Source organism: Hordeum vulgare, chromosome 4H, assembly GCF_904849725.1.
Source record: "Hordeum vulgare subsp. vulgare chromosome 4H, MorexV3_pseudomolecules_assembly, whole genome shotgun sequence".
Taxonomy (NCBI): Eukaryota; Viridiplantae; Streptophyta; class Magnoliopsida; order Poales; family Poaceae; genus Hordeum; species Hordeum vulgare.
The window spans coordinates 589,513,884-589,526,309 of NC_058521.1; the positions used below are offsets into that span (position 1 = coordinate 589,513,884).

Consider the following 12,426-nt stretch of genomic DNA (forward strand, 5'->3'; position numbering starts at 1 on the left):
TGTTCGGAGTCCCGGATGAGATCACGGACGTCACGAGGGTTTCCGGAATGGTCTGGAAACGAAGATTGATATATAGGATGACCTCATTTGATTACCGGAAGGTTTTCGGAGTTACCAGGAATGTACCGGGAATGACGAATGGGTTCCGGGAGTTCACCGGGGGGGCAACCCACCCCGGGGAAGCCCATAGGCCTTGGGGGAGACACACCAGCCCTTAGTGGGCTGGTGGGACAGCCCACAAGTGCCCTATGCGCCAAGGAGAAGAAAATCAAGAGAGAAAGAAAAAAAAAGGAGGAGGTGGGAAGGAAGGGGGACTCCCTCCCACCAAACCTAGTCCAACTCGGTTTGGGGGGGAGAGTCCTCCCCCTTGGACTCGGCCGACCCCCTTGGGGCTCCTTGAGCCCCAAGGCAAGGCCCCCTCCCTCCCACCTATATATACGGAGGTTTTAGGGCTGAATTGAGACGACTTTTCCACGGCAGCCCGACCACATACCTCCACGGTTTTTCCTCTAGATCGCGTTTCTGCGGAGCTCGGGCGGAGTCCTGCTGAGACAAGGTCATCACCAACCTCCGGAGCGCCGTCACGCTGCCGGAGAACTCTTCTACCTCTCCGTCTCTCTTGCAGGATCAAGAAGGCCGAGATCATCGTCGAGCTGTACGTGTGCTGAACGCGGAGGTGCCGTCCGTTCGGTACTAGATCGTGGGACTGATCGCGGGATTGTTCGCGGGGCGGATCGAGGGACGTGAGGACGTTCCACTACATCAACCGCGTTCTCTAACGCTTCTGCTGTACGGTCTACAAGGGTACGTAGATCACTCATCCCCTCTCGTAGATGGACATCACCATGATAGGTCTTCGTGCGCGTAGGAAATTTTTTGTTTCCCATGCGACGTTCCCCAACACGATCTGCATCCGACGCTCCGGCGTGTGTTGAGCATAGGTGGTGATCCTCTGGCGGACCATAGTGAGGCCGGAGAGTAGGAGAGAGGAGGCAGATGGGCTCGAGTGGCGGTGGAGGGAGGGGGATGTGCTAGGGCTGGGGGATTCCGACTGGCTTAAATAGCCAACTCTGGCTTCGGGCAGCGAGCCAGAGCGGCGCCACACAACGTTCACAGTGTGTCGATGGTCGAGGCGTTCGTCGGACCATCGGGTTTCCGGACGAGTCCGCGTGGGGTCACGCCATCACGCTCGCGTGGGGTCCTCGTGACGTCCGGGATCTCATCCAAGACTCCAAGAACATTCGGTCACCAACGTGAATATACCAAAACTACTCTAGCGTTATCGAACGTTAAGCGCGCGGACCCTACGGGTTCGAGAATCATGTAGACAGTACCGAGACACCTTTGCGGTTAATAACCAATTGTGGGACCTGGATGTACATATTGGTTCCTACATATTCCATGAAGATCTTCATCGTTCGAACAACGATACCAAGGATTCAATCAATCTCGTATCTAGTTCCCTTTGTCCAATGGTATGTTACTTACCCGAGATTTGATCGTCGGTATCTCCATACCTAGTTTAATCTCGTTACCAACAAGTCTATTTACTCGTTCCATAATACAAGATCCCGTGACGAACTCCTTAGGTGGCGTTTGGTTTGAAGAATAACCAACCAGTGGACAGGGATAGCCAGTTTTAGAAGGGATGCGACTCATTTGGTTTGATGGTGAAGAAGGCTGGGGATAACCAAATGCCTAAGAATATTCCTTAAAAAGCTGGCTAAGGGGAATCGTCAAATTCTCGCAGATGGTGGCAGCCACCCACGCTCGGTGAACTCCCGAGGCAACGAAATATTTTCTTTTCTTCTCACACTCCTCCCCTCTCGTCGCCGTCAGGCAAAGCCCGTGCGGCAGCGGGGTTCTCTCCCCGAGCCGTTGCCCTACCGTCGTCGCGCCGGAACCGCCCGCCTGCCGCCCTCACGCCACCGGGCCCCGCACCAGCCCGACGCCTCCAGCCCAGGCCGGCTGCCCCGCACCAGCCTCACAAAGGGGAGGGAGAAGTTGCCCCGCCACCAGCCACCGCAAGCCCCTGGCAGCATCGGCCGACGGCGAAGGCGGGGGAAAGAGACGGGGCCGCACGAGGTGGTGGATCTGGCGCCGCCGTCCGTGTCGCCCGCGGGGGTGAGGGCGACGCGGGGGCAAGGGTGATTTTCCCTCCGCCTCATCTGTTTTTATCCTTCCTACCAAACAACAAAAAATAGCTATCCAGCCTACTCAGCTCCAGCCAACCAAACAAGAAAATGTGGCTATCCCTAACCACGTGGTTGAGGATATCCTCAACCAACCTAACTCGCCCACAAACCAAACACCACCTTAGTCACATTGCTTGCAAGCTTCTTATGATGTTGTATTATCGAGAGTGTCTAGAGATATCTTTCACTCATACAGAGTGACAAATCTCAGTGTTGATCTATGCCAACCGAACAAACACCCTCGGAGATACCTGTAGAGCACCTTTATGATTTCAGAGTTACGAAGTGACATTTGATGCACATAAGACATTCCTCTAATGTCAGGGGTTGCATGATCTCATGGTCTTAGGAGCAGATACTTGACATGAAGAAATTAGTAGCAACAAACTAAGTGATACGGATCATATGCTATGCTTATGGTTGGGTCCTATCCATCACATCATTCTCCTAATGATGTGATCCCGTTATCAAATGACAACTCATGTCTATGATTAGGAAACCTTAACCATCTTTGATCAACAAGCTAGTCTAGTAGAGGCTCACTAGGGACACGGTGTTATCTATCTACCCACACATGTATCTGAGTTTTCGGTCAATACAATTATAACATGGATAATAAACGATTATCATGAACAAGAAAATATGATAATAACTAGTTTATTATTGCCTCTAGGGCATAGTTCCAACAGGACATCGACAAAAATTTGGACAGAAAATATATGACGTCTACCAAAAGTTTGGATAACATGAAGCAGTAAAACCGGACAACGTAGTACCATCTCAAATTCGATAGCAATGAATTTGATCAGAAATAGGTAGACATGTGAAGAAGGGGACACAATACCATCTCAATCTCCCCTATTTTCTATTGGTTGGCTACAAGGGAGGAAATAGAAGACATGAAGCTTCATAACTCGAGGACGAGAACCAGGTGCTCCGCCTCTTCCGCCATCTGTAGCCCTACATAGCAACCGCTTGTGTGCTGCTGCAATGCTCACCCGCCGTAGTAGCCGCCCGCCATCCCGTTGCTCGCTCACCAGAGCAGCCGGATGCCACCCCATTGCTCCGTGGTGCAGATTAGGGAGAGATGAACGGAAGAACCGATGGAGACCAACGTGAGGGAGAGGCGAGGATGGGTAGCAGCGGAGATGGAGAGGCGTCCAGGAAAGAGAAAGCGGAGGGCCAGTTCCATGTGGTTTCACCAATTCGACGATACGAACGAATTCCGGATATATGACAATATTTTTCTTTCGGGGAATGGATGGGTTTTGTCTCGAGGTGACTACCAAACACGAAAATGAGGGTTAGGAACGGGTTGGGCCCATTCCATTCCATCCAGTGACACACTTATAGTTCACAAGTGTGGTTTTTTTTGAAGCTCATGCTCGATATTCATGTTACTGTTCACTTGCAAAAATCCATTTTTTTTGAAAGAAATACACATGAACTATAAAAATTCACGACGAAATACACTTTGGTGTGAGCTGGTCACAAAAAAACCATGTACTTCTAGCACATGCACTGTCCATGGCAAAATAAAGTCCATTATTCTCTTTCAGCGTCAGATAGAGGGACAGAATTCAAGACATTGTTAAATACGGAACTCCGTCGTTGAAAAAGTCGAGGGACGGCTCGTGCAACGGCGGAAGAATTTGTGCTGGAAACCGCCGTCCCGTGTGGGCCAGACCCCACCCGCGTGCCAGCGACCGGGCGCAGCGCAGGTGAACCAACTCTGAACCGGCCAGCCTAAGCGCAGGCGCAGCACGACCCACCGCACCGCACCGCACCGCACCGTCGTCACAGGCAGCGACGCCTCGCGCTCGCGCTCGCGCTCGTGCTCCTGCTCTGCTCCGACGACGACGACGGCGCCACCACGCCAACCAACGCCCTTCCTTCCCGCACAATAAAGATCCCCGACCCCGACGCGCCACCCGCAGCCGCGCCCCCTCCCTCCCTCCCTCCCCGCATCCTCCCCCGCCCCGCGGCTCGCCCGATCCGGATGGCGCCCCCCGCCGCGGCGGGACGCCTGCGCTCCGCCGCCGCGGTCCTCGCCGTCGCCGTGGCGCTGCTCGCGCTCGCGCCGGGGGCCCGCCTCGCCGCGGGCAGGCCCGACAAGGAGACGCGGGAGAAGTTCTACGGGAGCCTCGTCGCCAACGGCACCCACAACGCCACCGCCGGGGACAACAGCATCGCCGACATGTTCGGCCGCGTGCTCGACAAGGAGTTCTCCGACAGCGACGCCACCGAGGGTACGTGCGATCCCCCCACCCCCCATAGCCCGGCTCCTCTAGATCTGCTCTGGCCCAGGGGCATTTGTTTTTTCTGCTGAAAATCACCTTGCGGGGGTGAGAGTAGAGGTCCGAGTCGGATGTTGATCTCTCTTTCAACCAATTTCTCACGAGCCATGCAGATTCGGGGTTTAACACTGCACTTTTTTGGTTTGTTATTTTGGTGATGAATTGCTTTGCTCCTCATTTTGCAGTACCGGACAAGAATAGCTTCAACAACAGCATCTCAGATCATCAAGTAGGTGTGACTACCCTCTTACGTGTGTGTTGTGTTGTGTTTCCTGTTACGAAACTCTCTTTCCCCCAAGAGTGGTGGAGGCTTGCCGAAAAGGCATTACCTGTACTTTTCATAGTGCGCCAAAACGACATGACATAGCAAGATTGGTTGTTTGGCAGTTAGGTATTTCCCGTTGGAAATGAAACATAAAAAACCCTCCAGGCGCATTTATGTGTACATGTCCCTGCTAAGTAGTAAGTACTTTAGCAGTTTCTATATGGGTGCAAAACAAATGGTACTAAGCCAACTTTGATGGCATGCGGTTGCTATCCTCTGTAAATTCGGGGTTCTACTTAAGCAACTCTGTTGGAATTGTACCCAGTCTCCCATGATGTTAGTGTGGGATATCTCGGGTTCTTGTTTATCCCATGATGTATAGTGGGGTGTATCTCCCCTGCATGTTTTCTGTCTAGTTAATTACAGCGCCTTATCTATTCGCTCTCAATAGTTCCTTTGGCATTTTTGGGGGAAAAAACTGCTCATGATGCACTCCACATATATTTATTTATCTGATTAATTTGTTTTCAGTCAAAGTAGTTCGCTAGATGATAAATTTTATCTTCTATGTTTGTTCAGGCTGTTCTGGAGACCGTAGCTGTTATTACACACGACAAGAAAAATGATACACAGCAGGCAAAGTATGGCTGGAATATGAACAGGATCAGCTGTTAGAATCGTTCAATCTGTAGCATCCTATTATGATTGGCATAACTTAAACAGTGCTTCTTGTGCAGTTCCTCGAGACCTTTCCAAATAGGTGACATGTTTGGTTCTCAGAATGAAAATTCTGATGACACCGAAACTGTGATAGACAAAGAGGTGTGTGAATTCACTTACTAACAAGGATGCTTATTTGTTTGCCATCGAACTAGTTCTGTGATTAGGTGGTTATCGCTGACTATGACTTTGTGCAGGATAATGTTTTTGTGATGTCAAATCGTAAAACAAAGTATCCAACACTTCAGTTAGATTTAAGGTCAGTTCTCTTTCATACCTTGACGTATGTAGAATCTGTATCTGCTGATTGCACGGAATCCATAAAAATAAATTTTGGTTTTGCAGATTGATTAAAGATCTGGTAGTTATAATTGTTTCAGCTACTGCTGGTGGTATCATATTCTCTTGTTTGGGGCAGCCGGTGAGTAGACCTGCCATACTTTAGTGCCAACACTGCATTACCTCAGTAGGGCGTGATTTATGTTGTTATTTTCCAGGTTATTGTTGGTTATCTGCTTGCTGGTTCTCTTATTGGACCTGGAGGCTTGAACTTGATCAATGAAATGGTGCAGGTAAAAAAACATGATCACTAATGACTGCTCTCGTATCATTATCTTTAGTTTAAGTCTCATAATTTTGGTGTAATTTTTTAGCCTGTACTTGACGCAATGTAATTTCTTAAACATGCTCACCCAAAAAGTTAGCATTGACACTTGGGAATGTGCACTCGATAGTCAAGATTTATTATTTGGTTGGTCTAAATGAAGAATTGTCCAAATTTTATTTGTTGTCTTCTTATCTCATGCTTGAAAATGTTGTAAGGGTATATGTTTGGATGGTGACCAAAAACGACACCAATTATTTGGTCATGATTAAAATTTTGGCTCTTGCTTGGATAGTTTCCAATATTTTGGCATGCCCAGCCCCACGGTACAATTTTAGTACATTTTTCTCGCCAACATTGGTGAGAACATGGGCAACCGACATGTTAACCAAAACATTCGTTAGACAAATTCCTTGTGGGGTTGGCTTTCACTCAACCCGAAAATACCCTAAGTGGCCCTCAGGAAGATGATATTGTGAAGGGAGCATTAACCAATTTAGCAATTACGTTCGAACAGTAATGACGTTTAACCTCCTAAGTGTGCTACTCCCTCCGATCCAAATTAGTTGTCGCTCAAACGGATGTATATACCACCGAAATATGTCTAGATACATCCATTTCAGCGACAAGTAATATGGATCGGAGGGAGTATTGAATTTGAAGTATCATATCTCTCATTTCCTGTGTTCAACTGCAGGTGGAGACCTTTGCCCAGTTTGGTGTGGTTTTTCTTCTTTTTGCTCTTGGTCTTGAATTTTCATTGCCAAAGGTATTTGACTCTTTCTTCAAATATAATATTCAAAACATGTGGTGTCTGACCATGTTCTTCATTTCTGTCAGTTGAAAGTGGTTGGGCCTGTTGCTGTGCTTGGTGGTGTACTTCAGATTGCTTTGTTCATGTTCTTGTGTGGCCTAACTGCTGCGGTACTGTATTATCTACCTTTATTCAGTACTGTTCTGTGAGAGAAAAGACACCTACCTAAATCTGAAGTTATGCCATTTTTCCAGTTATGCGGTGCTAAATTATCCGAGGGAGTATTTGTTGGCACTTTCTTGTCAATGTCATCTACTGCAGTGGTAATTATGTTCGTTCAAGATGGCTATTGTCCAAAATTTATGACTTTCGCACTTTAAAATTTCTTTGGTCACCTAGAGTCAGGGGAAATGTGGCTGAGTTGTTGGGCTTGGTTTAATTATATGAACGACTGTTTACGGATGGCGAATTTTCACCTTATTAACTTTAAATAATGTGTATCTTCTAATTGCTACAACCATGGCAGGTCTCCAAGTTCTTAGTGGAAAAGGGTAGCACAAATGCGCTTCATGGTCAAGTTACAATTGGCACCCTTATCCTTCAGGTTTGGACTTCATCCACTTCTTTCATCTATTTACTCTTTTATTGTTGGGAAATTCTAATGAGCAGCGTGTGCACGGCTGTGTTGGCTTGCGGCGGGTGAACTAGCAAAGATTTTTTTAGTGGTGAATTTTGAATTTTTTTTATCTCTTAAACTATAAATCCAATTGACAATCCGTTTTTGCCGTTAGCTTTCTTGCAACGAGATCTTCAGAACTAGATCCCATGTCGACATGTTTCGACAACTTTCTTTTTTCGTCGATAGTTGCCAGATTACTATTATTTAGTTATTAGATTGTAAGACACTTAATAGCCACATTTAATTAACTTAGTTGTCAACTTGATAACCGTGTGTATAGATTTTGTGTGCTTGCTAGTTTAACTACGCCGACTTGTCATATTTACTAACAATTACCAAAAACAAACAAGTTTTTTTATGGCCGTCGGTTTTAAATATGTTGAGTTGTCATATTTTTGCACGTTATCGTTCTAAAAAAGTTGTTTGTGCTTGCCCGTTCGATTATGTCGAGATGTCATATTTACACGTAATTTCCAAAAAATATGGTGATTAAGTACGAGCAAAAAAAAAGTATGATCACGTGAGATCGACAATCTTTGCACGAAACGACAAAAAAATATGGCAATTAAGTTATTTTTATTGGGCAAATAAGTGGTTAATAATAAAGCAAGTGAGTGGAACAATGTGACAATTACGGAAGGAAAAAAAGTTTGTCGAAACATGTCGACATGGGATCTAGTTTCGAAGATCTTGTCGCGACAAAGCCAAGGGTGAAAACAGATCATCGATTGAATTAACGGTTTTAAAGATAAAACTTTTTGAATTTCAAGAGTTAAAAGAATCTTTTACGTGGTGCATGTGCATGCGAGCCGCCGCATGGGAGCACCAGCATGCGGCGCCGCTGCATAGTTGAATCCTTTATTGTTTATTATTGGTAAAAAATGTTACAAACTTAATCTCTAGAGATTTTAATTCAGTTGCAATTTTGATGAAGAAACAACATAATCTCTAGAGATTTTAATTCAGTTGCATGGATAGGAGTCCTGATGCACTATCTAATGCAACTTTTCAACTCTGACCAACTTAAACAACCTTCACTGGTAGTAGTTCTTCTTATTTGCGCACTGGTCTGTGCTATCATGTCTTTAGTGAGTTTACGTTTGTTAACTCGGTATGCACTCTGCAACAATGGTCTTCAATATCATGCCCACACCCCTGTTACAAGCGCCAAGCCTCTAAGTTGTTAGTTACCAGTATTTCAATTAGAAAGGTGAGGAGATTTTTGTGTCATCCTCATTCGAACCAATCATTGATAATCAACAAATAAAGTGTATTTTCTCTTTAGTAATGGTTTATGAAATTCAAGCGTCAATTGCTTGGAGGCCTGTTTGATGAAAGTAGGCTCTATGTGCTAATGTTTCATAAGTGTGCTCAGTTGAGATTCAGATATCATGTTCCTTTTACTCCAGGATTGTGCAGTTGGCCTGCTGTTTGCTCTCATTCCAGTTCTGGGTGGTTCAAGTGGCATATTTGGAGGAATAATGTCAATGGGAAGACTGTAAGATTATTATCAGAATAGCTAGTTTGCAGAAATCCAAAATATGTTATAAGGGCCTTGAGTAATGCAGAATGTTTTTTGTGTGCAGGTTGCTTGTACTGTCCATATTTGTAACTGTTGCATATATGATGACTTGGTCATTTATCCCTCGATTCTTAAAACTGATGATCCAGTTATCATCACAGGTTAGTTGAACTGGGTTGTTTCTCTTCTGTTCTGGCACTGATTTTGATAGTTATGTGCATTGTTTCTTCATATTGGTGACCTGAATGTTTCATCATTTAGTGGTAGGAAACATTATCCATCCAACTTGGTTATTGTGCTCTTTATTTTTAGTGAAAGAGCTCCATTCTTTTCTTTTGTTTCTCTTTGGTTAGTGCTGTGTAACTACTGTATCTGTATCGTCTAAAACCTCAGGTCCATGTCCGTGCAGACTTCTGTGGATTATTTAAAAAATGATTCTGCAGTGCTGTGTGTAGCCCACATTACTGAAGGGAATTCTGTTTTGTGTTCTTTCACACAGTGATGTCATGATATTATTAAAAAAACACATTATATAGTTTATAGTGCTCTTTTAATGTTTAACCTCACTTGCTAATTTATTTTTTCTTAATATGCAGACAAATGAACTCTATCAGTTGGCTGCTGTCGCGTTCTGCTTGCTGCTAGCCTGGGTAAGGCTATTTGACTAAATTGCTTGTATCACATCCTGTTATGGACTTTAGGATGACTCTCAACGGTGCAGTATGACAAATATTATTAGCATCAAGTTCTTGGCTGAGCACCAGTATAGTGCAACATGTTTCCCTGAAGCTTTTCTCTCTCGAGAAACTAGCAGGAGCATCGGCTTTTCCCAAAGCATATCTCTTGCCACTAGGAATGAAAATTTCGCCTGACATACCAGCTATTCTCATGTTTGGTGTCAGCAGCCTTCGTAGCATTGGTAGCTTGTATCACATCCTGTTGCTGGCATGAGGGATAACTGTCCTTATAATTGTTCCTATTGCCTTATCACTAGTTTTTGTTATCATCAGCATTCATACTATTTCACCTATAACATCAATTCTGTAAAGACTGATGTTATGTCTTTGTATTTGCCAGTGCAGTGATTATCTTGGATTGAGTCTTGAACTGGGCTCATTTCTTGCTGGCGTTATGATATCCACCACAGATTTTGCTCACCATACTTTGGAGCAGGTGATATTCTGCATCCTGTTCAGTACTTCCGTGTCATGATTTGGCTTTACTGAGTCTTGTTTTTTATTGCCTTATGTTGTCAATTTTAGAATTTTGATCACTTTAGTTGGACCTACCAGTTTGCTCATAAAGGAGCTTTTACAGTATCTTACGAAGTGCTGTGTTTTAATAATTGAAGGTGGAAGCAATCCGTAACTTATTTGCAGCACTCTTCCTTGCAAGTATTGGCATGCTCATACATTTCAAGTTCTTGTGGAATCACGTTGACATATTACTTGCAGCTGTTATACTGGTTATAATAGTTAAGAGTATAGTCATAACAGCTGTCATAAAATCATTTGGATACAGCATCAGAACAGCTTTCATCGTGAGTACCTCTCCCTTAGTATTTCCCCATGAGTATCTATGTATTGAATGAATATGTTCTCACTCTTTTATTCTTTTCTTCTCTTACCAAGGTTGGCCTATCATTAGCTCAGATTGGAGAATTTGCTTTTGTGCTTCTGAGCCGTGCTTCACATCATCATCTTATAGGGGTAAATTATTCTCATCTCATTTAAATGTTTATATACTTGGCATGCATGCATGATGCGTAGGTCTTATGAAATTTTGTTTTGTAGGGGAAAATGTATCTGTTATTACTGGGAACAACTGCTCTTAGTTTGGTAAGTTTTTCTTTTCTGGGTCATATAATGGGCCTAGGTGTTCCATGCACTTAGTTACTTTATTTGTTTCTTTCTGCAGGTAACAACCCCCCTCATTTTCAAATTAATTCCTGTGGTAACACAACTCGGCATCCTTATGCGTTGGTTCCCTTCAGAAAGCGGTGTGCAGAATGAGGTATGCTTTCTTAGCTCTTTGCTGATGGCGCAACTTTTGATATAACATCATTCCCCAGTATTCCATCATAGTTGCTGGCGGACACGATATTCTGTTGATGATGGTTTTCTAGGGTAAACTGTCATTACCTCATACCAAAACATGGTTTTGCTCCGACGTAAATTCTTGACAGAGTAGTCATAATAGGGGTTGGAGTGACCAAGTAATGCAAATTTCACGTTTTGGTCTAGTATTCTTTCTACATGACTTTGCCCACCTTATAAGATGGTTCATCCTTGCTTTTCCAGTGTCATAGTTGAATCGATAGTTGGAAAGTTTTCTATTAGAATCTGATTTGGTTAATTGCCTGTTCTTTCTGTCAGAGATTTTAATCATCAGGTTCTAATGCCAAATGTCCAGTCAGTCTCATTCTTTCTAGTTCCATATCTGATCATATTTCAGCTGCCTTTACAGGAAAAGGCAACAATGCTTGATGTTTACAACAGAACACTCTAACGTTGCAAAGCCAAGACATTCATTCCACTGACAATGATTTATCTGTGCAAAGACTCTTTGCACATGCCACGGATCGCTGCACAAATATTTTCATCATTTCCCTCCACAACAGTATAGTGGGGATGTGATGCAATGACTGAGGATAACATTTTGAATGGCTCGGGAGTTATCCATATACCACTCCAATCCAAGAACTGTGTTTGTACATACTGTACATGTTGTCGAAGTAGCATATTCTTTACACGGTATGGCCTTGAGGCCTTGGTTTTGTACCATTCTTGCCAACTCAATCTTAGGAGTTAGATAGGGATTTTGTATGCCGGGCTCAGATGTACCGAACAAGTGAAATGTGCTAATTTTCCCCTTGGGGGGGGGGGGGGGGGGTCATTATTGCTATATATCGCCAATTGCCTTTGTGTGTGGAATGCCAGCTCTGACATGATCTGCTGTAACAACCATTTCCTTACAGCATTATCTGAACATGTTACTCTCCTGTCATTATGATGTAGTGAAGATTGTTTTCTGGGGTATAGATTTTTTCCTCTTGTCACCGCTACCCATCTGCTCTGTGAATAACTGTTTGTTTATGCTAGCGCATTGGCCCTAGGTTGCCAGAATTTTGCTGCCACTTACATGCTTATGTGTCAACCTCCCAAGATTTTTTCACAAATGGCAACTTCCACAGACACCAGATGGCAAAATTTAGTCAGCAACACATGTCAACTTCTCTCCCTCCTCCCCCCTCTTTGAACATGCATTTCTAGTGGGCATTTTTTTTCATCTTTTGAAACACCTGGCATTCCAATTATGAGGGATCGATCAAATAGGCGGCCATGGCACGAATCACATCGATCGGGAGGTTCGAAAGCCAAACACGCTGGC

General features: G+C 44.5%; 1 protein-coding gene across 3 annotated transcripts; it reads left to right on the forward strand.

Moving 5' to 3' along the window:
• Window positions 1–4,257: 4,257 nt before the first annotated feature.
• LOC123449807 (K(+) efflux antiporter 5) lies at window positions 4,258–12,074 on the forward strand. 3 transcript variants are annotated; one of them, XM_045127143.1, is made up of 20 exons: window positions 4,258–4,444; window positions 4,678–4,721; window positions 5,337–5,398; window positions 5,495–5,579; window positions 5,675–5,736; window positions 5,823–5,898; window positions 5,975–6,049; window positions 6,779–6,850; window positions 6,922–7,005; window positions 7,090–7,158; window positions 7,362–7,439; window positions 8,924–9,012; window positions 9,101–9,197; window positions 9,633–9,686; window positions 10,114–10,209; window positions 10,388–10,576; window positions 10,668–10,745; window positions 10,830–10,874; window positions 10,954–11,049; window positions 11,491–12,074. In XM_045127143.1, exons 1-20 carry the CDS (start codon window positions 4,393–4,395, stop codon window positions 11,542–11,544), a joined length of 1,557 nt encoding a protein of 518 aa, XP_044983078.1. In that variant the 5' UTR covers window positions 4,258–4,392; the 3' UTR covers window positions 11,545–12,074. The 3 variants fall into 3 exon arrangements, with proteins under 3 accessions (XP_044983078.1, XP_044983079.1, XP_044983077.1); XM_045127144.1 differs by having other exon boundaries at window positions 4,259–4,444; window positions 11,503–12,074; XM_045127142.1 differs by lacking the exon at window positions 4,258–4,444 and having other exon boundaries at window positions 4,678–4,725.
• Window positions 12,075–12,426: the final 352 nt, after the last annotated feature.

Excerpts from the sequence above, each read along its gene's own strand:
- LOC123449807 (XM_045127143.1), top strand. The coding sequence starts at position 4,393 with ATGTTCGGCCGCGTGCTCGACAAGGAGTTCTCCGACAGCGACGCCACC. Across the intron at positions 4,722-5,336 it reads ACAGCATCTCAGATCATCAA|GCTGTTCTGGAGACCGTAGC; the intron begins GTAGGTGTGACT and ends ATGTTTGTTCAG. Across the intron at positions 5,399-5,494 it reads AATGATACACAGCAGGCAAA|TTCCTCGAGACCTTTCCAAA; the intron begins GTATGGCTGGAA and ends CTTCTTGTGCAG.